Here is a 25,824-nt window from a genome sequence, read left to right on the forward strand (position 1 = left end):
TATTTTTATTTTCTTAAGTTGTAAGAGTCATCCATGTGTTTGAAAAAAAAAAAAAATCTTAGAATGTTAAAAAAAATGTAAGGGTAAAATGTAATCCTTAGATTCTAAAGCAGTAGAGGACAGGGAAGGGATATTATTAAAAACTCTATTAAACCAACAGAAGACATGAAAAGAAAAAAGATACAGGAAAAAAAGAATAGCAAATTTTAAAAAACACAATGTAAGATGCAGAAATAAATCTAAGTATTTTAATCTCACTAAAAGTAAATGATTAAATTAATTTATTAAAACTAGAGAGGTTCATTTGCTAAAAGTAGAGGCTGAAAATAATGAAATTGGGGAGAGTTACCAGTTAAAAACTAAATAAATTTAGTGTAGAAAAAATAATATGACACATTTTAATTTTTACTTTTTATTTATTTATATTCTGAGATGGCGTCTCACTCTGTCACCCAGGCTGGAGTTCAGTGGCATAATCTAGGCTCACTGCAACCTCCGCCTCCTAGGTTCAAGCAATTCTCTTCTCAGCCTCCTGAATAGCTGGGACTACAGGTGCACACCACCACGCCCAGCTAATTTTTGTATTTTTAGTAGAGATGGAGTTTCACCATATTAGTCAGGCTGGTCTCAAACTCCTGACCTCAGGTAATCCACCTGCCTCAGCCTCCCAGAGTGCTGGGATTACAGGCGTGAGCCACTGCACCTGGCCATTTGACACATTTTAATATAAGGCAAAGGCATTAATTTTTAAAAAATCATAAAAATAAACAGAACTACCAAGAAGATATTCCATATAAGTATTAGCATAGTTACCTATTATAAAGGAAAATCAACCCAATTATTCATTGGCCACTTAAAGCCAGAGTGCTTACTGTGATGTGTTATGTACAGTAGATGCCTTAATTCATAATGTAATTAAAGAATCTTGGCATTCATTGGTTGGAGATTCCAGCTTGAATTGTTTAAACACAATAAGCAAACCATTTTAAACTACCCTAAATTAAGAACCTCTGAAATAAATTTACAGTAGACCATATCATGGCATGATAGAACTGTGGCCTATGGAACTATGCCTTTATAGAAGGCCTTTAAACTGTATTACAATAGTATGGTTGAAAACTTAAAGTTAGAATCCCAAGTGTGAAGTTTACCTTGTGTTTCATTTCTAATCACTGGCATTAAAGACAATAATAGCTCTCTCCCACCCCTTTTTCCTCAGTATTCAACTAACCACTGGATTCAGTCCTTATAATTTATGATTATGTAAAATTTATGCCCAAAAATTTTTGCCAAAATATTTTAAGGTCATTTTGATGTCCAATTTGGTAAAAAATTTAGGGCACCTAGTGGTTTTATAGGTAATTCCCAGTGGGGCTAACCTCTGCTGAAAGGCATTCTTTGTGCTAAGGTTTCAGACATCATAGACAGAAGGAAAATGATTGTTAGCCAAAAACACTATAATGGTGAGCACTAGTGACTGATAATGTATTCCACTTTTACCTTTGAAAATGTTTGTACAAAACTGGGTTGGGCCCCGTGGTTTTGCACTAAAATCTGTAGACTTTTATTCGCCTAATAAAATGACCATATAACCTGGCAAAATTCTGTGTATTTGGCAGCTCTTCCTGCCCCAGAAACTGGAAGAGCATTGAATCTGCGAGTGTGGCTTTTAGAAGGTTCAGAGAGGAATTAGGGAAGCCAGCCCAGCACCCCACCTGTGTGCCTTCCTGAAGGCCAGGCTGGTGTCCCCAGCGTTTAATAGACTCACAGGGCCTCTATTCATTCCGAATAGATAATGACAACTAAAATAATCAAGGAATTGACACGCTCTGCAGGAAATGCCTGATAATGACACTGTAGACCGAATTACAGCAACTTACATTTCTTTCTGATAAATGATGCTATGTTTTTTAAAAAATATTTTTGGCACTTAGAAAATAGATCATAGTATTTAATGCTATTGAATATAGTATTTAATATAGTATTACATATAATATAGTATATTACAGTATTGAATATAGTATTTAATAGGACATAGTATTTAATGCTATCGTACATACAAAAAACCTACTCTTCCCCTTGTTAACGTGGATGTGGTAGCTCCCTCTTTTCTTTGAAGGTAAAGTGGGCAGAGGAATAGAATTGTCAACAGCTGGACTACAGAAGGGAGAGGAAGAGGAGAAAGGTTTTCTTACATTCTTGTTTTTTCCACAAGGTGCTCTTTAATCTTGGGAGCCAGCAGTCATGACCCAGTCCTTGAGATCAGACTTCCTGGCCCTGCTTATATAGTGAAGTGGGGAGCAGTGTTAAGAGCCGGATGTCCACACTGAGGCAGGCAGAACACAGAGAGGCAGTGGGCAAGTTGAAGCATCTATGACATGATGAAGGGCCCATGGTGCCCCAGGAAAAGGCCCCAAATCCAGAAGTAGGTGACATAAAAGCTCATGCTAACAACCGGACCCGGTGACTGGCTGGATATTCACCAGCAAGACTATTCCGTTGGAGGAAGTACCTAGTGAAAGCAGATCAGACCACTGCCACTCTGTGTTCTGAACCAGGAGTACTGAGCAAGCTACTAAGACAGAGGCTCAGATACAGGCAGCAAAACATAGCTTCAGTTAAGAAATGGAGAACCAGGTGGGCCCAAAACTCAGAAACAAGGAAGAAGTACAAGGGGCAGAACTAGGGCACAGGAATAGGGTCATGCTAGCTGATCACGTGCCTTTTGTGTGTGTGAGAGAGACAGGGTGTCACTCTGTTGCCCAGGCCGGAGTGCAGTGGTGCAATCACAGCTCACTGCAGCCTCGACCTCCAGGGTCAAGTGATCCTCCCATGGCAACCTCCTGAGTAGCTGGGACTACAGGCATGAACCACTATACTTCCAGCTGATTTTTTTTTTAAACTTTTTTGTAGAGACAACTTTTTGTTGCCCAGGCTGGTGATCAGATGTCTTGAGCCTCAGCATGCTGGCCTAAAGCAATGATTCTCAGATCTAGAACCTTTATATCAAATGAAGCCTTACAGAGAACCCAATATGTAAACCCAGGCAAAGCAGAGCTCGTCTGGCTTGGGTAGGGCAGGAGGTCTTGGAGCCCTACCCATCCAGCACCTCCCCAACAGACCCTCTGTGTACGTTGACGTTTCCTTTTACTGGAGCTCCTTACATTCCTCTTTTCTGGGTCCAGGATTAGCCATAGGATTGGAGAGGGTTGAGCAGCCCTGGCTGTAGAGGAAAGAAGACTCCAGAAGCTGGAGAAGAATTCAGGATCTGACAGGAAGTTCAAGGTGACCTCTAGGAGCCTTCTGAGAAGACAAAGGGCACACAACCTGAGCAGTGTCTCTCTGCCTCTCACCAAATTACAGTGGGCCCGAACTTTGCTCATTTAATGAGATAGAATTAGTAAAGTCTCCAGTGTACTTTTCATTCCTTCCACAAACTTTTACTGAATAAAACGATTGATACTCAATAACGGTTAGTGCCTTCCTTTTTCTCTCCCTCCCTCTCTCCACCACCATTAGACCTCATTTCTTTGGATTAAAGGACTGATTTCCACTAAAATGCAAGTATTTCTTGGAAACACATTGAGCTTGATAACTTATTTATTTATTCTTCTGTGAGCATTAATTTATGAAATCATTTCCACCAGACAGCTAGTTGAGAGCCACGTTTGATGGATGGGAATCAGAGACGAAAGCCAGAGAGAGCCCCAGATGACTGAGGGAATGAAAGGCCCTCAAGAGACTGGGGAAAGGCGGTAATGACAGGGGTCACACTAACACAGTCACACCCAGGACAGTGTCAGATTGGAAGAGGGAGCAGTGCAGACCTGAGGGTGGCTGAAGAGGGTTGCCTCAAGGAGGGTCCCCACTGTGGCCAAAGAGATCCTTGGAACCAACTAAAAACAACTGGACAGGACTACCGCCTGCAATCCGCTCACAGTGGGCATTTCTTACACTCAAACTATGCCATAATATTTTATAAATCATAAGTTTCAGAATACATGTGCAGGACATGCAGTTTTGTTACATAGGTAAGTGTGTGCCATGGTGGTTTGCTGCACCCATCACCCCATCACCTAGGTATTAAGCCCAACATGCATTAGCTATTTATCTTAATGCTCTCCCTCCCCAACCCCACTGACACTCCCCAGTATGTGTTGTTCCCCTCCCTATGCCCATGTGTTCTCATTGTTCAGCTCCCACTTATAAGTGAGAACATGGAGTGTTTGGTTTTCTGTTCCTATGTTAGTTTGTTTGCTGTTAGGATAGTGGCTTCCAGCTTTATCCATGTCCCTGCAAAGGACATTATCTTGTTCATTTTTTATGGCTGTATAGTATTCCATGGCATATATATACCGTATTTTCTTTATCCAGTCTATCATTGATGGGCATTTGGGCTGATTCTATGTATTTGCTATTATGAATAATGCTGCAGTGAACATTTGCATGCATATATGTTTATAGTAGAATGATTTATCTTCCTTTGAGTATATACCCAGTAATGGGATTGCTGGGTCAAATGGTATTTCTGGTTCTAGATCTTTGAGGAATTGCCACACTGGCTTCCACAATGGTTGAACTAATTTACATTCCCAACAACAGTGTAAAAGTATTTCTACTTCTCCACAGCCTCGCCAGCAACTGTTGTTTCTTGACTTTTTAATAATCGCCATTCTGACTGGTGTGAGATGGTATATCATTGTGGTTTTGATTTCTATGCCATAAATATTGAACTGGTTTTCCACTTTGCATTTTTCCTTTTCCATAACCACAGAGTCAACATCTTATCTGTCTTGGTAGGTAATGCTCATTTATTATCTTCTGTCTGTAGTTTACAGGTTTTTCTGAATGATTTTAAGAACTTCAAGTTCCAGTAGAGAGAATGAATGAATGACTTCTCTTAACTGGACTTCTATCACAAAATCATGGCTAACTTCATGCATTCCAAAAAGTGATCAAGATGTCATTACAGGCAAACTTTTTTTTTTTTTTTTTTTTTGGCGATGGAGATTCGCTCTGTTGCCTAGGCTGGAGTGCGGTGGTGTGGTCTTGGCTCACTGCAACCTCCGCCTACCAGGTTCAAGCGATTCTCCTGCCTCAGCTTCCTGAGTAGCTGGGATTACAGGTGCGTGCCACCACACCTGACCAATTTGTTTTTGTAATTTTAATAGAGATGGGGTTTCAACATGTTGACCAGGCTGGTCTCGAACTCCTGACCTGAGGTGATCTGCCCACCTCAGCCTCCCAAAGTGCTGGGATTACAGGCGTGAGCCACCGTGCCCGGCCTCCAGGCAAACATTTAAGGCAAGCTTTTTTGGTTTTGGCTGTAAGAAAGAGATGCCAATCTGTCCCACCCCTAAGGAGCAGAAGAGCCTGAAAAACCAAGAGGCCAGTTGCTTCCTCTTGCTGTCTTACATTTTTGTATTTCATTTTTCTTTCTAAGGTGCAGTGAGAGACCAGATCTATTTATTTTGTCTGTTTCTTCCCATGTTGCTCGTACTCACAAATTTCTACTTAAATTTGCCTCCTGGCTTCTTTAAGAGATAAACTGTTGCTGCAGTAAGGTTAGGGTAAGGAAATTACCTTACTTAATAGCTGGTAGGTCACCAACTGGTGATTGCTGGTTATGGTGCCTTGCTGTGCAGTCCATGAACTAACTTATTTAGTGAGAGATTTTTCTGCCGATTTGCCATAGCCTTGAGGGAGAAAAATTGAAATCTCCCACAGAGGCAGGAATTATGTTGCCAAAAAAGGCATTTTTAATATTTGTAGACATTTTAACATGTTAAAATGTTGCATTAATGTTTGAGTCAAAAGATAAGATTCCATTTTGAAGTTATAGGGATTTGCAATCAGTATTTCTAAGGTTTTTTGCCATTAAGTTTTCCTTTGCATTGATTTTATTTCAGTTTCTCCATCTGTACATGATTCATGGTGTATGTGCTTGAGGTGGGTGGAACTTGCCCTTGCTGAACAATTTTCAGTGTAAGAAGCACTTAGTTCTCTCCCAGTACCCCTTAAGATGATAATAAGGACATTTTAAGGGGTCAGATACACAACAGTGAGGAGAAAAACAAGGTTGAAACCCTTAAATCTGGGAGAAGGCATACAATGTTGGTAACTGATAAAGTTGGGCCGGGAAGCCACAGTCTAGAGTGCATTTGGAGGAGAAAATACAGCTGAATAAGACTCCAGGCTTATTTGGAAATGCCCGGGATGATGGATAAAGCAAGAGACTGACAGCAGAAGGATGGACTGGAGATATCTATATGGAAGAGGAGCCCTTTATTTCATCCCTACCCTACCCGGGAAAGCCCAGCACCCAGCAGCTGTCTACTGGGTGAAAAACTGATTCATTCTCAAGGTATTAGAATGTCTCCAGAGAAAAGACCTCCCAACCTGGCCATTAAATAATCACCAGCAGGGTGGTGCAGCCCACTGTTTGATAAACTCTGCCAATGTCAGCACAGCTCTCCATCAGTTTTTCCTGACTCATCATTAAATACGAATGGACAAGAAAACATCCATAGCTATTTGAAGAAGGACTGCACCTTAAAAGACAGGGGCTAAAATAAGCAAATGGAAGCAATAATCCTAAGGGAGACAAATTTCAGGAAAAAGAATAAAGCTTCAAGAGGGAGCTTTACTTAGTTTCCTCAGAGGCATTAGAGAAAATGTTACATCCATAGATAGAGCAGGATGTTATAAGAGGAAATCAACATGCATCAAGAAAGAATGTTTAGACATTAGAATATGATTGTCATGATCAAAAATTCAGAGGAAGGACGTAGAAGATCAAAAAATCTCTTAGAAGAAAAGCAAAAAGACAGAGTAAGAAAAGATGAAAGAGTAACAATTATAAAAGATCATTCAAGCTTCAAAAACCAATTAGAAAACTAGAATTAAAGAATGCAGAAAACGAAGGAGAGAAAAATTATTTAAACACATACACACACCAAAAAAAACCAATATCTTAAGCCCCAGATTAAAAGGGCCTGCTAAGTGTTCAGCACAATGCTAGGTCTACCATAGTGAGATTTCAGAAAATAGGATTAGAGAGAGAAATGTTAAAGAGAACACAATCTTCTCTGATGTTAAAACACACACACACACACGCACACATCACCTGCAAGTTATTGAGAACATTATTAGCAACTAATTCCTTGTAAACTAGAAACAGCAAAGCAAAAAGTTACTTGAGGGATTACTGCAGAAAAACAAGAGAGTAAAACAAGCAATAGTCAGACATAGAATCCAGTTAAATGGGATTCTTAACCTCTGAGGGACACAACTGAGAGGCAGAGCAGTGTAGAACAAGAGATAGTTGCTTTCATTATAACCTTTTTTTTTTTTTGACATGTACGTATTACTTTGACAAACATTTTTTAATTTTTTTCAATAGCACATACACATCAAATAAGATTTTAAGACCAAAAAAGAAAAAGGGGAAAATCCTTAATGCCATCTCAGACACATTTAAATTTTTTTAAAATTTACTTTATTCCCATCTAGCTTTAAAATATAGGTTTTTTTAAAAAAAAAATGGGGTTGTAGTCATATTATATATATATAATTTTATCCTTTCTCAGATAAGCATTTTTCCTGTAGTTACATATTCTTTGTAAACATTTTAAATGACTGCAACTATTTACAATGACATGTACTACAATTACCCTAATCTCTATGACTGAATTGGTTGTATTTTTGATCTTTTAGATAGAAGTGTGATAAATAGTTTGTTATAGAAATAGAAGCCACCAGTTTGTCTATTAGCCAGTTTGATTCCATCGGGAGGTGTTATTTTTATCTGGTTAGGCACCACGTGTTTTCCAGGCTCTATGAAACCATCATAGTTGTGGGCTCCATATCTCTGAAAAGCATCAAAACCCCTTGAACCTCAGAGACTGTGGTTTCTTGTTTTAGTGACACTGTGTTAACCAGAAGAAGTGCAGGGCTATTTCTGGGGGAGAGGCACTGCAGCTTCCACCGGGTCCTACCCACAGGCATCTCAAATGCTTGTAAACTTTGCTGTAGTTCATTGAAAAGACCCTACCAAAAACCTAATGAAAACTGAGCTGGATACTAGATTGGTCTTCATCTTATAATGGAACATTTCAGCATAAAACTGACTATTTTGGCCAGGTGCAGTGGCTCACACCTGTAGTCCCAGCACTTTGGGAGGCTGAGGCGGGCAGATCACGAGGTCAGGAGTTCAAGACCAGCCTGACCAACATGTTGAAAACCTGTCTCTACTAAAAATACAAAAATTAGCTGGGCATGGTGGCACGTGCCTGTAATCCCAACTACTCAGGAGGCTGAGGCAGGAGAATCGCTTAACCTGGGAGGTGCAGGTTGCAGTGAGCCGAGATCGCGCCACTGCACTGCAGCCTGGGAGACAGAGCAAGACTCTGTCTCAACCAAAAAATAAAAATAAAAAATAAAAACTGTGACTTTTTCTTTGTCTTTAGTTCAATGCAGTAGAAATTGGAAACTCACACTCTTGGAATCCAAATGAATGATTTCAAAAAAATGTTTGGTCTCTTGTGTCCATAAGTGTTTCAGTTTCAGAATTTAAGAGCTTCATTGGACTAGTGCCCCCAGTGAGTAAGGATATTCGCTAAAATAAATGTAGATATGCCGCCATAAAAATGAATGAGATCCTGTCATTTGCAACGACATGGAGGTCATGTCGGATGGAACTGGAGGTCATTATGTTAAATGAAATAAGTTAGGTACAGAAAGACAAATTTTGCATGTTCTCATTTATTTGTGGGAAAAAATTAAGATAATTGAACTCATGGGGATAGACAGTAGAAGACTGGTTACCAGAGACTGGAAAGGGTAATGCAGTTGGTGGTGGGGGAGAAGTGGGGAGGGTTAAGGGGTACAAAAACATAGTTGGACAGAATTAGTAAGACCTAGTATTTGCTAGCACAACAGTGTGACTATAGTCAAAATAATTTAATTGTCTATTTTAAAATAATTAAAAGTATATAATTGGATTGTTTGTAACACAAAGAATAAATGTTTGAGGAGATAGATACCCCCCCAAAGGATGTATGCTGACAATTCCAAAGACATTTCTATTTTTGGGGGAGGCCAAGGAGGGTGGATCCCCTGAGGTCAGGGGTTCGAGACCAGCCTGGCTAACATGGCAAAACGCTGTCTCTACTAAAAATACAAACATTAGCTGGGTGTGGGTGGCACACGCCTGTAGTTCCAGCTACTCAGGAGGCTGAAGCAGGAGAATTGCTTGAACCTGGGAGGCAGAGGTTACAGCAAGCTGAGATCGTGCCTCTGCACTCTGGCCTGGGTGACAGAGCGAGACTTCGTCTCAAAAAACAAACAAGCAAAAAGGCATTTCCATGTTTATTTTCCCAATAATTTTAAAGCCAATTTGTTTATTAAGGATTTACTTAACTCATATGAAAAAAAAAATGAAATAATTAAAGTAAATGTAGCATGATGTCCCACTTACCCAGAAATTCTTTATCTGCCATCCTGCCATCAGACACATAGCCATAAACTCAGAAGTGGTGTAAAGGACCACAAAGCCACTACGGTAGATGCCACAGATATTAAACATCCAACATTGCAAGCTGTACTTACAACAGGGAGAGCAACATGCTTCTCTGGCTGATGCTGGTGCTTCCTGGATGGCTGTATTGAGAAGAATTCTGAAGGACACTTCCCATCTCAACTACAGTGTGTCATCAGTGATTCACGCTAGACATGAGCATGGAACGGGAGAATGATGGTCATCTGCCGTCTGCTACTTTCAAATCCATTAAGCCTCACTAAAAAGTCTTGTTTGACTCCTCTGGTTCTGGCTCAAAATTTTTTACAAGGTTGAAAAAGGCTTACAAGGAAGAGTGTGTGAGGCAATAAAAGTTAGCTTAGACTACGTCCATTCCATTTAGCCCATTAAACTTGTACTCTGATTACCATGGGCCACATATGGGTCAAGGATTTGGGTACTACCTCAGTGGTGAATGACACTCAGCCATTTTTCTCTGTCCCACTTCTAACACAGCCAGCATAAGAAACCATCCTTTTCCATAATATCCATATTTTTAGCGTGTGAAGACTGGCTCCAAAATCAATTTTAAATCCGCATTGGAAAAGAGCTTTTTATGTCATCGTATTACATTGTGTCATGTGCAGAGTAATATGAGCTATAAGAAGTCCAGAGTTCCACGGTGGTGTATTTTGCATAATACCGTTTGTGTTTCCATCAAATTGTGTTGTTGTTTTGATGTAACATAGATAGCATATTACATGTTTCCATATTTTTCTTCCCCTCTGTTTCCACTGTGAGTTAGCCAGAGTCACTATTTAAAAAAAAACTATCAGAATCACCAAGAATGGTGTTTTTGAATATAAGATTAAGGAAAAAGGAATTGAAATGCTGAAGGTATAATAAAGATGGCATAATCTTAACAGGTGAGTGGCAGGTAAAATAACGGATGTAAATGATTTCTAATCTTAGTAAAGTGTCTATGAGGCAAGTATTATTGTCCTCATTTTACAGATGGAGAAGTTGAGCTTTTGAAAAGTGAACGTTTGCCAAAGACTCCACAACTCAAAAGAGGTACAGCCAAGGTTTGAACTGAGGTTTGTCTGATACCAGCCTTTGTGGTTTTCTCTCTCTGCCGTTCATGAAAGGTGAAAAGTTTAAATGATAAATGCAGAGTAAAAGCCTTGTATTAACTCATAAGTTTTAGAATCTGAGAAATTAGCACTTTTTCTAGATCTTGAGATTATAAAACTATTCTTAAAAGTTGGTTATTGTCAGGCGCGGCGCTCATGCCTGTAATCCCAGCACTTTGGGAGGTTGAGGCAGGTGGATCACCTGAGATCAGGAGTTCGAGTTTGTCTCTACTAAAAATACAAAAATTTAGCTGGGCATGGTGGCGGCTGCCTGTAATCCCAGGTACTCAGGAGGCTGAGGCAGAAAAATCGCTTGAACCCATGAGGCAGAGGTTACAGTGAGCCAAAATCGCGCCATTGCACTCCAACCTGGGCAGCAAGAGTGAAAACTCTGTCCCAAACAAACAAACAAACAAACAAACAAAAACGGTTGGTACCAGGTACATCCATCTGCAGTTTCATCGACTGAGATTATGTAGCTCAAGAAACTGAGGCTCAGAGATGGCATGATTTAGCTGAGGACACCCAGCTAATTAATCATGGAGCTGAGACCAGCACCCAAATCTCCTTTTCAAGGAACTTTGCATATGGCCTCTTAAGGATTCTGCTATTGAAAGCAGCCAGAAATCCTGTCTTTGAAAGCCATGGGCCATATGAACAAAACTGATCCACGTTTCAAGCATGGAGCTGTGTAAAAACACCAGTAAGTATTTTTTCAGTTCAGTGGCTTTCAGAGAAGGTGCTGTCTTATATAAGGATAAGTAAAATATGAATCGTCTCTAAGTTCACCTTTTGTGATAAAATTAACTCCACCTGGGATTTTCTTCCTTCCACCCTTTCTAAAATTAAAACTAGAAATCCAAGAAAGGAAGCAGTTGTCTGGTTCTTGAGCTACAGAGAAATAAATGAGCAGTTTTATGTCTCGGGCAGAAGCAGACGAGAGGCCTGTGGGCCTGGCAGTGCAGAGTGAGGAGAAGGAGTCAGGGCTGTGAAAATTCGCTGACAGGGAGGGAGTAGGAGGTGTCCAGGCCTCCAGCTCAGCGTCTGATCTCTAGAGCGAGCCCTCATGTGGGTGAAGCAAGTGTCGATGCACAGAGGAGCCCCTGCAAGGTGGGTGAGAAGGTTATTTCAAGATGCCAGGAGCACTCGGGCCAGCTTGGAACTCCTTTCATGGGCACCATGAGGAAGTCTGTCCACTTCTAAAAGAATCCTGGCCACTGGCAGGGAATGTTGGGAGCAGATCTAGCCTGAGGACTAGAACTAGGTTAGAGTGCCAGGTCCCAGCTGATGGATGAGGTCCCAGACAGACCCCACTCCTGGAGACATTTGGGTTCCAGCCAACAGTGAAGAGAGTATGCGATGTGGCACCTGAGCCCTGTCCCAGGGACCCTATCTGCCAGATGTGGCTGGCAGTGAATGGTCAGCATGGAAGGAAGCCCATGGTCACATCTGTCTCCTTTTCCTGGACCCAAGTGAGCACTAGCCCAGCTGGACTGGAGTATGTTAACTCTCCCCGCCAGAACCCTGAGCCTGCTATTGAGACTAGGTGAGGAGGGAGGTGGCAAGGGAGAGGAAGGGCAAAGGCATGGAATGAATTACCTAATACATAGACAGCTCATGAAGAGTGACCATCCTCTCAGAGTCGCCAGAGGTTCTTTCAAATGCACATTCCTGGCCCTGCATTTCGAATGCCCTGGGAGTCTGGCCAGGGAATTCACAGTGTGTATCAGGTGCCCTGATTTTTATCCCTGTTCCATTGTCAATAAGAGTCCTCCAAGGAGAGCAAGGACGTGCAGACTGGGGCAACTCTGGAGGCTGCACTCAGAGAGGAGAGGTGGAAGGAAGAGCTGCTGGCTGGGAAGCTACTGTCATCATCCTGTGGGGGTGAAGAGGGGCTGTGGGAGTGAGGGTGAGAGAGGCCTCAGGAAGGACTCCCTGGAACTGGAGGCAATGACTGGGGTTTGCTCTGAGACCAGCCAGCCCTTTGGACTCAGAAGATGAGGGTCACCCATCACCATCCATCTGGTGGAAACATTACAGGAGCAAGTGGATAAAAGATGATTTTGCTGTAAGATCAGAATGGAAGAAGACGAACCCAAAAAAAAATCTAGAGGGAGGAAAGCATATGGTTTTTAAAATAGTACAGTTTAGAATGCATTGCAACACAAATGGATTAATTTTTGTACAGTGTTGGCAATGAAAAAGATTCTCATAGTTATCTGGAATGCTTACTCAGAGAGACGATCTCATTTCCCTAATAATGCAAAATCTTGAGTAGCGTGGGGTCTTACGTTAAGACCCAAAGGGCTAGGCTTGGCAGGGAAGGGCACTACAGGGGTGCCCATGGTGTGTGCCAAGACTCAGGAACCAGAGGAGCAAGTCACAGATCAAGTGCTGGCAAGCAAGCTGGCTTGGCCAAAGTCATCAGTGTGGTGACAATCTTAGAGAAAAGTTTGAAATCCATATTAAATATTTTTTTCTTTTTTTTTTTTAAAAAACAATCTTACCCTAGAAGCACTACATGGAAGGAAAAAATAAAGTTGCATAATCATTTAGAAAATATATGTGCTGAGAGAACTTTGGTATTAAAAGGTGATTATAAAACAATGCAGGATAGTAAATCTTGGACCAAAGATAAATCATGAACACCAGGGCAACCAAATGGTCCCAGAAGACTGAAAGGCATCCGTCAGAACAGCCCAGTGGAAGTGCAGCCATTGGTCTCATTTCGTTTCCCAGGAGGCTCAAATGTTGCTCGCTAAAGGTCTTGGTTCTGCTAAGAGTGGACTGAGTAGGAGGTGCCAGGAGCAGTTTCCTGCAGGTCCCTGGTCCTCAAGCTGCCAAACAGCAGCATCCCTGCTTACTGTGGTTGTGGCCAAGCAGTTAGCAGCTCGATGCCTGGGGCTTCTCAGCTCATTTCTGCTTCCTCTGGATCTTCCGGTCCAGTCATCTTTATTTATATCCTCCTATAGCATTGCCATAGATGGGTTGTGATGAACGCCATTCGTCAACCTAATGGGCTCAAATGGAACTCTTTGAAATCCCCCAGCATGTGCCTTGGTCTAAGAAAAGAATTCTTAACTGCACTTTTAAAACTAGGAATTTATGTCTTCCCATAAATTGACCTTGTGAGGTTATTTGTGGATTCCAATAGGGAAGTGGCCTTCTTAGGTCCCGGTGCCTCCTCCGCCTTCCCCTCACCAACCAGCTGATGCCCTCTGTCTACTCCTGCGAGCCTGGGGTTGCTGAGGACAAAACCCTGGCAGGCTCAGCAAATGGAAGAGGTGTCTGCTTCCTTTCTTGCTCTGGAGCTGTGTGTCTTGTCTCTCTCCTTCTGCCATTTATTCACTCACTCATTCAGTATCTATTGCACTCCTGCTTTGTCCAGGCAGGGTGCTGAGCACTGGAGATGCAGTGAACAGTCTGTGTTGAGGGACCTACACCTAAACAAATAAGCGCACAAGTACTAGCTCAAGGGCAGCTCTGGAGAAGCAGCAGGTGCCATGAGAGCCTCTGTAGGAGGCTCTGGCGGTCTCTGGTGCCCTGCTCCTCCTGTTACTGCAGGACTCTGGGGGCTGACTGCATATGTGACAGTTCTTTGGATGTCCCCCATCGCTTTACTCTGTCCTTCTTTGTGAAATCTCAACCTCAGCAGATGAACTCTGCTCTGGTCAGAGTCACCCTAGGCTCTGCTTCTCACCCAGCTCCTGGCCCCCTCCCTGTTGCCACTGCTGCAGAGAGAGGCCACCAGGGTTACTGGGTCCCTCGGACTAAAGGCTCAGGCTCCAGGGGGAGGCCAGCTACCAGAGGACACCCTCAAATGTGAGGAGGGCAGGGGGCTCAGAGCATCCTCAAGGCAATGCTTAGGCACCCGCCCACACAAGCTTTGGTTTGTTTTACAGTGTGTAAATCTCCGTACAGTTTTCTCACGATAAATGTAAGATGCATTCATTGTAATAAAAACTAACACTTCAAAAAAGGAATAAAGGAAAAATTGACGGTATTCTCATCTTCCTTTATGCCAACCACCAGAAATAACTGTTTTCAATTGTGTGCTGTGTCTCCTTCCAGATCCTTTTGTGTTTATGTAAACATGTTGATTTTTATATTGTCCTACATGTTCGTATTATCCTGTAGTCTACTTTTATTCACTTGAAAATTTATCCAGGACTTTTCAGGATAGCACACACAGATCCTCCTCATTCTTTTCAGGTGTCTGGTATTTCAGTGTGTGAATGTACCATAATTTCTCTTAAAACCAATCCCCCATCCATGAACACGTAAATTCTACCATATTTTGTTGTAATTAATAAATTCATAGCAGCTATGAATATATGTATATGTATATATACACATACACATACATCTTTCAGTATCAAACTCTTCTTAGAAAGGTATTTCAGGTCTAGTGTCTCGCATTTTAATGAGTTTTCATACACAATGAGATGCTCTTAATCACCTTCACCACGTGGCTGGACGGACTGATGCGCTCCCCCATTCGCTTCTCATATGTTCCTCTCTGGAATCTGCACCTCCACTTCTCATGGTAAACTCAAGTGCTTGAGTACTCTCAATTGTGTTTTTTGCAGATTCTGTTTATTTCCATTGAATTTGTTATTGTAATTGTGTAATTTACTTAATTGGTATGTAAACTGAAGAAGTATGAGGGGATTATTGTTTTTAAGAAAAAGTGTAAATTATATTTCTCTCATTCCCAACTTGAACTAAAAAACTGTTACTAGCTAAACACCCACACCTACACACCTACACCTACACCGGTATATCAGATACAGTAGCTTCTACCGACTCATAAATTTCATCAACCGTGTTTGGGAATTATATCCACTCTTAATTTGCTTTGCCAATATTGTCTCTGGAAAAACATCCTACAGCTGTTTGGTTTATTTGTAGATTGAGTTATCTTTTCTCCTTAGAAATACCTGAGAACCAAGCATGCCTTATTTAGAATGTCTGATGTAATCTACCTTGATAAAAGTTGGTTTTGAGCCCTTCTCCTTACCCCCACCAAGCCATTTCAACTTGTAATGCCCTCAGAAAGACCATATCCAACTTCATATAAGAGAAATGGAAAACCTGGAAATCACAACTGTTGCCTTTGAAAGTGAGAAGGTGTCTGCATATAAACATCCTGCTACTTTTTAAGTTAATATAATGTTAGAAGTGATTTTACAGCCCCTCTAAAATTTACCAACCCTTATGAGACTGTTGTAGGTACTTAATTGTTGGATGCATGGATACACAGAGAAACACTAAATTCATGCAACAAACATTTATTAATTGCCAACTGTATACCTACAAATTGGCTAGCAACTGCTGGGGCCACCACAAAGCACAGTGGTTACAAATGCTCTCCCAAGGCCTGTGACCAAGCTTAAGACTTGGAGCCACCAGGAAATGCAGAGATGCAGTTTACCCAACAAAGCATGCACTCTCTAAAATGGCCCAGCCCTGTGTGTGCCTGGCCAGTGGAGCAGGATGCTGGGAGGCAAAAAAGAAGTTTTCTCCTGAAATCTATGAATTCTCTTCATCTTCTCAAGGTGTGCCCGTGTAATTCAATCACGAATTTTACTTAAACTGTGCGGCATTTGATAGAGCCTTGCAGAGACTACAAGACATCTGACTGCTGTGTTTTCTCTTCTAGGATATCAATGAGTGTATTCTTGAAAACTATCCCGAGTGTTCCAACCCCAGGTTATTTTACATCATTCCGTACTTTTGTGGACAACATCCCAGATGCAGGTAAGGGCTACAGCAGGCTCGTGGCATGCACGTGTGCACAAGGGAAAGAACCCCACCAGCCTGGCACTTGGTGGGAATCTTTGGTATCCCTAGTCTCTCAACCTTCTGGAATTCAGTTCCTGTTTACTGTTAATCTTTCAAGATAATGTGTGAGACTCCAAATGTCCTATGAGTAATGAAATTTAAAAATCAGCGTCTGCAGAGGCCTCAGAAGACCACCATATAAAGCTTTGTAACTGGAACCAAACCCTTGTTTATACCTAAAACATACTTGTCACTACTCAACCCATGTTGTCTTTCTCTTTGGATAAAATGACAAAATGTCACATAAAATGCGATCGTGAAGACCAGGAACAAACACCCAGCCTGCTCCTCTACAGTGACTGACTTAACCAACAACCTGCCCTCGTGGCATGTGTCATTGAGTCTGAGACACTGGAAGCCCACACCCACAATCCCATGGTGGATACACTTAGTAGGCAGAGGAGAAAGTGTTTTATAGTGATCACCTGTCAACCTTACTTGAAGGCAAGACCTTCTTTAGAAAGTGACTTACTCAGATAGTCAGGACCCCCAGGGTGTGATCTGCCCAGGTCCTGCATCAGCACCCCTGCATACTTGTTAAGAACCCCCACCCAATCATAGTCTCATGTGTAGCTGCCTCCCCAGATGCTTCTGGTGTAGTTATAGTTGAAATCTACTGTGCTAGACAAATGTGGTAGCCTGGAGAAGAAATGGCAGCAACAATGAAGCATTATCTTTGCTTGGTAGAAAATCAATGTGCTACCAGAAGTGACATTATTCCCCAAAGGAAACATTAACTAGAGGGTCCTTGTGTTTCTGAAAAGGCCAGATAAGAACTGCTACTTCTACACTGGCAATGCATTCGTTGTACTTTTTTGCTTATGCTATGATTTCTGCTTTGTTATTAGGCATATTGTTGTTATTCCTGTCTTGTTTCATTTGCCATAACAAAAGAGTTTGCTTATGGTCCAAATTACAGAACCAGGAGTGTTAGTTTTTGACTTCACCATAAGCCCCCTGAGTCCAGGTGGCCTCTCCCCTGCCCCAACCCTTGCCTCAATAACAAATACCTCCTGGTTAACATTTAGTACTTCAGGTATTGGGAAGATCTGGGGCTGGATGACTCACTTGCTGATCACAGTGAATATCTTTATAACAGGCAACATGATTTGAACTCCCTAAAGTATTTTTTAAATCGTGTAGTATTTTTCAGATTTTTCAATTTTCTAATCTTGGAGAGGTGACTCATAACACCATACCTTGACACACACACAATGATTTTTATAACTCTTTTATCATATCACCTTGCACAGTCTTTACAACAATGCTTTGAACTAGGTAAGGGTTATTATTATCATTTTTCAAAAGAGAACCCTGGCTTGCCCAATTCCCCCAAATGATAAATGACAGCCAGGCCTGGAGCCCCACTCCCGGGCTTTTCTCACTCTCCTGTCAGTTCAGAGAGCTGGTCTACAAATCAGATTAGGCTGTTTTCCTTCTGCAATCTAAACAAACAAAATAAAACAAAACAAAAATCCAAAGATTTATCTTTAACTCTTCCAAAGAATAAGATGATTAACAGACATGACCTGACACCTCTTTTGAATTCTACATAAATACTATGTCAGTCAGTTTTGTATTTCAAAACTTCTAAATTCATTTAATTGGTTCACTTTGGTCCTCCTATAAAAGCCGTTGTACTCACCCCTTGATTAGTAGTTGTTAGGATCTGACTGCCTGTGCCTGCTTTCATTAGTCCACACTACTTAAGCAGGGCCTCTGAATTCAAGGCCCTGGGCTTGGCGTGAAGCACGGATGAAAGTGACAGAGAAGGAACGGTGAGCAGGGCAGGACACCAGCTGGAAGGACTGAGAAGGCTCTGGATGGGGCTACATCTGGGCTGGTCCTTGAGGGAAACAGGAGTTGGACTTATGCAAGTGAAGGTGGGAGGTAGAGGGAGTAAACTTTCAGCATCTTGTTGCTGAATTTCAAATACGAATCTCTGATTTTCAATAAATTTTTGTATCCATAAAGGGAGCCTGGTGAATGGGCCCTTGAGAGAGCAAAGCTGAACGTGAATGAAAACTTCCTGCTCGTGGGGATTCTTGAAGAGTTGGAAGATGTGCTGCTGTTACTGGAAAGATTTTTACCTCATTACTTCAAGGGCGTGCTCAGTATCTACAAAGACCCAGGTAACTTCATTTGTAAGCAAGCTCTTCTCCATGACAGGTCTGTGTCCAGGGATACTCACCTTGAAAAGGCCTCAAGAAATAAAGGAGTGAAACGATCTCTTCTGATGACAAAGGGCAGTTAGTTCTCTGGGCTTGCAAAGGAAAGTTAGAACCAGGAGATGCAGATGCCAAAATCTTGAGCTTCATGTTCAGACATAAAATCACCATGTTCCAAAGGCTTAATGGCTCCATTTCTCCCTGTAGAAACTGAAATTGGCAACATTCTCCATCGACCTTGTCTTGAGCATGTTGCTGGAAACGGAAATTGGCAGCATTTTCCATCAGCCTTGTCTTGAGCATGTTGTTGGGGTGGGTACAAATGAATCCGTGTGTGCACACCTGGACTCCACTGATGGACACATGCATGAGTATGAAAGAGCCATCCTTGTGATGAATTCTCTCTGGCCAACTTCCATTTGATAACAGCACTCCAGTGTATCAAATCCTGACAGTGGGATAGATAGAGCAGCAAATTGAAAATACAATTATGATTTTATCCTAACAAACTGAGTGGTCCCCAAACAGCAGCAAGAAATTGAATGTGGCAAAGCAATTACAAGGGCTGCCTGTGGTATCATCGTAGGATAATTACTTTCAGAAATCCATCATTTATTTTTTCATTGTCATTTTATCCAAAGAGAAACAAACAACTTGTTTGTTTTTTCCTATTCTCCTTAATCTACTGCTGTGACAACAAACCTTGAATATACATTCAGTGATCTGTTTATTGTTCTGTTTTGTTGACGTGAGATGGAAGAAGGCATTCTGCCCTGTAGAGATAAGCAGCAGATAGGCCCAGTGGGGTGGCTCATGCCTCTAATCCCAGCACTTTGGGAGGCCGAGATAGGTGATCACCTGACGTCAGGAATTTGAGACCAGCCTGGCCAACGTGGAGAAACCCTGTCTCTACTAAAAATACAACAATTAGCCAGGTGTGGTGGCAGGTGCCTGTAATTCCAGCTACTCAGGAGGCTGAGGAGGGCGAATCACTTGAACCTGGGAGGTGGAGGTTGCAGTGAGCCAAGATCATGCCATTGAGCTCCAGCCTGGGCGACAAGAGCTAAACTTTGTCAAAAAAAAAAAAGAAAGAGAGAGAGAGAGAAAGAAAGAGGAGGGAAGGAAGGAAGGAAGGAAGGAAGGAAGGAAGGAAGGAAGGAAGGAAGGAAGGAAGGAGAGAGAAGGAAAGAAAGAAAGAGAAAAAGAAAGAAAGAAAGAGAGAAAGAAAGAAAGAGAAAGAGAGAAAGGCAAGAAAGAAAGAAAGGAAAGAAAGAAAGAGAAGGAAAGAGAGAAAGGCAAGAAAGAAAGAAAGAGGAAAGAAAGAAAGAGAAGGAAAGAGAAAGGCAAGAAAGAAAGGAAAGAAAGAAAGAAAGAGAGAAAGAGAAAGAAAGAAAGAAAGAGAAAGAAAGAAAGAAAGAAAGAAAGAAAAGAAAGAAAGAAAGAAAGAAAAGGAAGGAAGGAAGGAAGGAAGGAAGGAAGGAAGGAAGGAAGGAAGGAAGGAAGGAAGGAAGGAAGGAAGGAAGGAAGGAAGGAAGGGAGAGAGAAAACAAGCAGGTGAAAAGCTCCCCAAATGCAGTATGCTGCCTCATATTCCACAGGGTTCCCGAACCCCACCTGCATCACTGGCAGGTCCCAAGGCCCAGGGAAACTGGTGTTTGCCCAGAGAGCCCTGGATCCTGTTGCACAAGGTTAAGGTGGCCCTACCACCATCAGGGACTTGTTGAAGGAAGGTGAATAGTTGGTGGAGGCTGCCTTAGCCTCCCAGCTCTCATTAGAGTTCAAATCCCATTTGCCTGTATGTAGGAACATGACCAAAAGCTCCAGGTGTGCCCTGCAGATGTGTCTACTTAGCAGGAGATGTGGGTTGAATAGCTAGAAGCATAATAAACCTTAAATAGTGGGATTATGAAAGTAGGATTTCCTTTGCCTTTTTAAAAACAAGCCATTTAAAGAGTTTATATAATTTTAATGTAAAGAGTTTGATGTGACTGATTTTTCTTTCTAGAAGACAACATAAACTCCGTTCTTTGTGCAAGGAGAGGTCTTATCCTAAATTAGACTCCTTTGAAGAAGAAAGGTTTATGTTAATCATTTTCTTCTTTCAGCTTTATCGTGTTCTATGGGGTGTATGTATGTGTGGTGTGTGGTGTGTGTGTGTCTAATACACAGCCTGAGATAAAGGGCTAACTAATCCTGGTGACACATAAGATGAACGCTCTCCATAAAAGATATTATGGCTTCCAACTTTGTTAGTGTCTGCTCAGTCATTTGCTCTGAGAGAGGTCAGCTGCTATGGATGAAGAGAGGTTCACATAGTGAGGAACTGAGACCTCAGACCAAGAGCCACGTGTGTGAGCCATCTTGGGAGCAGACACAATGGCCCCAGTCAAGCCTTCAGATAACTGCAGCCCCAACCAACATGTTAATGGCTGCCTCATGAGAGATCTCAAGCCAGGACCACCCAACTAAGCTGCCCCTGAATTTCTGACCCTAAGAGCCAGTGTGTGAAATAAAGGTATGTGTTTTTATTTTTTTTTATTATTGTTGTTTATTTTAATGGGCACTGTCTTGTCCCAGCATTTGGGAGGAGGAGCCAACATGAGAGTCCTCTTCCAGTTACATCACCATCCATTCTGAGGTCTGGAACACACACCATTCACAGGATGCAAAACCCAGCACAGGGGTTGTGGACCTGAGAACCTAGATAAGGATATTTTTATATTCATGCTTTTGAATACAGATAAACCACCTATAAAAAGCTTAGCCCAGAGGACCCACGTAGTGGCTTTTGTCGGTGTATATCATATTGACTTCCTATTTTCTCCATTTAAATATGTGTCTTCTCAGAAATTGTGGGCCTTCGTTCCGTGATCTGAAAGTTCATTAATTCAAGGAGAAAAGATTTCTGAAAACCAAGTTACTATTAACTCTTTTACCTTCAGCCATGATCTTTCCACCTATAAATTAAGATTATTTTTCCCTCAGAGTTTGGCACAGTAAATATCTCAAAGAGAAGAAAGGACATCTGGTATTCCTGTGTAGTGGGATGAAAGGTTTCCATAAGCCGGGCCACTTGGCCAGTCCATGCGGTCCAGCTCGACTAGCGGTTAAAACAGTGAAACGCTCCTATACGGCCTTCAGGGTGCACCTGCCAGCCTGGCTGCCCGTCCTTGTTACTCCCACCTTTTCCAGCAGCGACGTAACGAAAGGACTAATTCATGGCACAGGAGGGATCTTCAGGACCCCGGGCCAGTGTCACACTCAGCGACTGTTGTTGGTTCAGTTCTTGAGTGGAACTGGTTGTCAAATACTTTAAATATCACCCCACTGTAACTCTCTCAGCTGCCACACATTACATGCCCAATAAAATGAACCTTTGAGTTGTTGCTTCAGTAACTTCTACTGTGTTTTGTGTTCTCTTGGGCATCTTCTTGTGATATGTTTCCACAGTAACACTGAAGACCAAGCTAGTCCACAGTTCCTCTATCCCAACAAGTTTCCATGTCCCTTGAGGCAGAGGACAAGAGATCAACACACAACTCCGGCCAGCTTCTCAATATATTTTAGCCTCAGGGAAGACTTAGCACCCATACTGTTTTCTCATCACCTCAACTGAGTTGGTGTCAAATAGGTTAAAGAAAGAACAGCTGCAAGTTTCTAGTTACTTCACCATCTCATCTCTGTATTTTTAATCTAAATTCATGTCTTAGGGCATGCTAAAATCATTACTCTTGCCCTTTATTGAAGAATTTGATAACCGAGTAGATTAGAGAACAGAGAGAAGAAAAACTAAAATCTAAGATACTGATTTAAGGGATCTAGTGACCCTGAAGTCATTGTAGATTAACTAACCATCTGAAGAGCTGAATTAAGATGCAAAAACACCACTGGCCATTTTTCTTTGGTGTCTGTCCTGTTATTGGAAAAAAAAAAAAAAACAGGAGTTTACTGATTTTTAGTAATTCCTCTCTAGCAATACTAAAAATATGTATACCAGTCTCGTTACAGAAGAAAAAACACTAATAGCTAATGATTATTTGGAGAGCTAGTAAAAATCATAATGTCTGTTAGTCATATGGGTTGTCACTTATTTTAGATTGAAATGATATTCATTGATTCTTTCAAATCAATACTACTTGTCCCAATACTCACCATTTAGACAGGTTAATAACCTTTCTCAATAACAGCTTAACTGTCTTTTCTCCTGTTCATTTCTTATATAAATATATGCTGACATCAAGTAAATTTGTCTCCTACCAAAAATATTTGAGAAACTTAGCCTTTAGCACTTTTTTAAACAGTGATTTTATATTAATATTTGCATTTTATAGAGACAGAATAGAGTATCTCAGAAGCTTAGGATAGTAAGTACTTGAGATGAAATAAAAATTAGAGTTTTAGCAAGATGGATAACCAAGAGAATATAATATGCTTGGTATTTCTTCCAGCCGGTGCACAGCTGCTGATATTGGGACAAGTACCGTGGAGTGGGCATTCAGAAAACACTGCTCAAATCCTGACCATGAGTTTGAATTAGGGAGCACCAAGGCCCCAGCAGACTTTACTGGCTAGGAGCAACCTCAATGGTTGAACATAAACATAATTATTATATATGATCACATATGTATTCTTATACATAATTATTTTTTATTGATTAATCTCTATTATGTTTGTTGATTACTTATCACCTTTTAAAAATGAAAAACTGAGGTCAGACATAGTGGCTTGCACCTGTAATCCTACCATTCTGGGAGGCCAAGGTAGACAGATCACTTGAGGCTAGGAGTTTGAGACTAGCCTGGGCAACATAGCAAAAGCTCATCTCTACTAAAAATACAAAAAAAAAAAAAAAAAAGGCCAGGTGTGGTGGCTCACACCTCTAATCCCAGCACTTTGGGAGGCCAAGGTGGGTGGATCACAAGGTCAGGAGTTCAAGACCAGCCTGGCCAACATAGTGAAACCCCATCTCTACTAAAAATACAAAAAATCAGCCAGGCATGGTGGCAGGTGCGGAGATCGCACCACTGCACTCCAGCCTAGGTGACAGTGTGAGACTCCATCTATAAACACACACACACACACACACACACACACACACACAAACCAGGCATGGTGGCGTGTGACTGTGGTCCCAGCTACTGGGCAGGCTGAAGTGGGAGGATCACCTGAGCCTTGGGGAGGTCGAGGCTGCAGTGAGCTATGATGATCGTACCCATTGCACTCTAGCCTGGGTGACAGGGCAAGACCTTGTTTCAAAAATAAAATAAAATTAAAATAAAAATGAGAAACTGAAACAAGCCCAGAGAAATTGAGAGAATGATCCATAGTCATCCACAAAAATGTGTTAGTAAGGGGCAAGACTCACATATTTCTGAGCGATGAATATTAATGTATTTCTGAATACTTTTTCTCCTCAACTCTTAAAGACATGCTGTGAGCCATCAATATTTTTCTAGTCGTAATTTTTAGGAGCTAAAATCTCAGTGTTGGTAAGGGCCAAAATAAATAAGCACATGAAAGACAAGAAACATGTGAATATGTGTAATAGGAACAGTCATATGAGCATCCCTCTATAAACCCTTGACTTGGCAAATAACCAAGCTGTTCTGGTTCAATAGCGCCACCTAGCATCCAGACATAGAACTCTATGACCTAATATTAACCCATTACCTTCTCCCTTCCTAGTGACTTGAAAACTCATGTGTCCAATCCTTTTACCTTGTGTTTTAAATACTTTCCATGACTAGCACTACATTCGTATTCATTTTCAACACATTTCCATTACAAATGTAAACACTGGAGCCACGGTAGGGAATTTACTAGACTTTTGTGGGCTGCCTTGAGAATATGGTCGCCAACTATTACAAAGGAAAAATATGTAACAAATTCCAAACGAGTGATTTAAATCCTAACTTTGAGGATTTAAGTTCACTTATAAGCTGAGTGCTTTGTTTGAAATATTTATACTTAAATAGTTTTATAAACAATCACAGAGTACACATTTAAATATTATGCTTTTTTTTTTTTTTTTTTTTTTACTATGCATGAATGATAAATTAGACCTCCCATTAGAAGGATAGTAGTGGGCTCACTGATTTCATTGATGTTGCAGTTTTCAATTTTGAGGATATTTGCTAGAAAATGATAACAAATATGTAGAAGAAAACTTTAAAATAGTATGCTACAGAAATAATTCAAATTTTTATCCATAGATAAAAATATCAGCCTGAGTTCAATACTAAATAATAAAAGCTTGGCCCATTTATAATAAAGAACAGTTATTCTTTAAGGAAAGGACATTGAGTTGGGAGTTAGGAGGAACTTCTAGTTCTTTTTCTGCTGTGATTCTGCCTATATGACCCCGAGCAAATACAGTTTTCAAGTGGATGGTCTTTAAGATCTTATTATTCTAATACCAGTGTATCATGTAGAATGTTTTAAGGCTGCTTGTTCTGTCTTTTGTTACTTAGCACAATTATGGGGTGCTTTTACCCTCTCAAAAATATTCCTAGGCAGTCCCCGTTGCCTTAGTAATCCTCAAGTTTAGTTGTGGGGGTGGTCTCCACCTCTTGGTGTCCTCTAGGACAGGAAGAAATGCTGTTTGGAGAGTTTCTCCTTCAGAATGTGTTCTTTCCTGGAGCTGCTGATGCTCAAGTGATCAAAACGGGGGTCCCCACTTAAACTCTCTGGTCACGATTTCCATCCCTCTCTCTTCATACCACACACACACACACACACACACACACACACACACACCTCTGTGGAGAAGACAGTATGTCATAATGCACTCAACTGCTCTACCACTGAGCTATCCCCCCGACCCCAATTTTTTTTTTTTTTTTTTTTTGACACAGAGTTTCACTTTTGTCGTCCAGGCTGGAGTGCAGTGGCACGATCTCGGCTCACTGCAACCTCTGCCTCCTGGATTCAGGCCATTGTCCTGCCTCAGCCTCCCAAGTAGCTGGGATTACAGGTGCCCACTACCATGCTCAGCTAATTTTTGTATTTCTGGTAGAGACAGAGTTTCACCATGTTGACCAGGCTAGTCTCGAACTCCTGATCTCAGGTGAGCCACCTGCCTTGGCCTCCCAAAGTGCTGGGATTACTGGCATGATCCACCGTGCCTGGCCAAGTATGTCATAATGATTAGAGCACAGGCTCG

The 25,824-nt window shown here is 41.5% G+C and overlaps 1 protein-coding gene across 3 annotated transcripts in view; it reads left to right on the plus strand.

The window, feature by feature from the left end:
- Window positions 1-25,824, plus strand: part of UST (uronyl 2-sulfotransferase) — a 315,313-nt gene that overhangs the window by 242,923 nt on the left and 46,566 nt on the right. Inside the window, exons 6-9 of one of the 3 annotated variants that reach the window (XR_013416004.1) lie at window positions 16,313-16,410; window positions 18,469-18,626; window positions 20,916-21,177; window positions 21,648-22,052. Coding sequence is in view for 2 of the 3 variants with exons in the window: in XM_077998416.1 (XP_077854542.1) it covers window positions 16,313-16,410; window positions 18,469-18,626; window positions 20,916-20,962 (303 nt within the window). In the remaining variant the exon portion in view is untranslated. 3 annotated transcript variants of the gene reach the window in all.

Source organism: Macaca mulatta, chromosome 4, assembly GCF_049350105.2.
Source record: "Macaca mulatta isolate MMU2019108-1 chromosome 4, T2T-MMU8v2.0, whole genome shotgun sequence".
Classification (NCBI taxonomy): Eukaryota; Metazoa; Chordata; class Mammalia; order Primates; family Cercopithecidae; genus Macaca; species Macaca mulatta.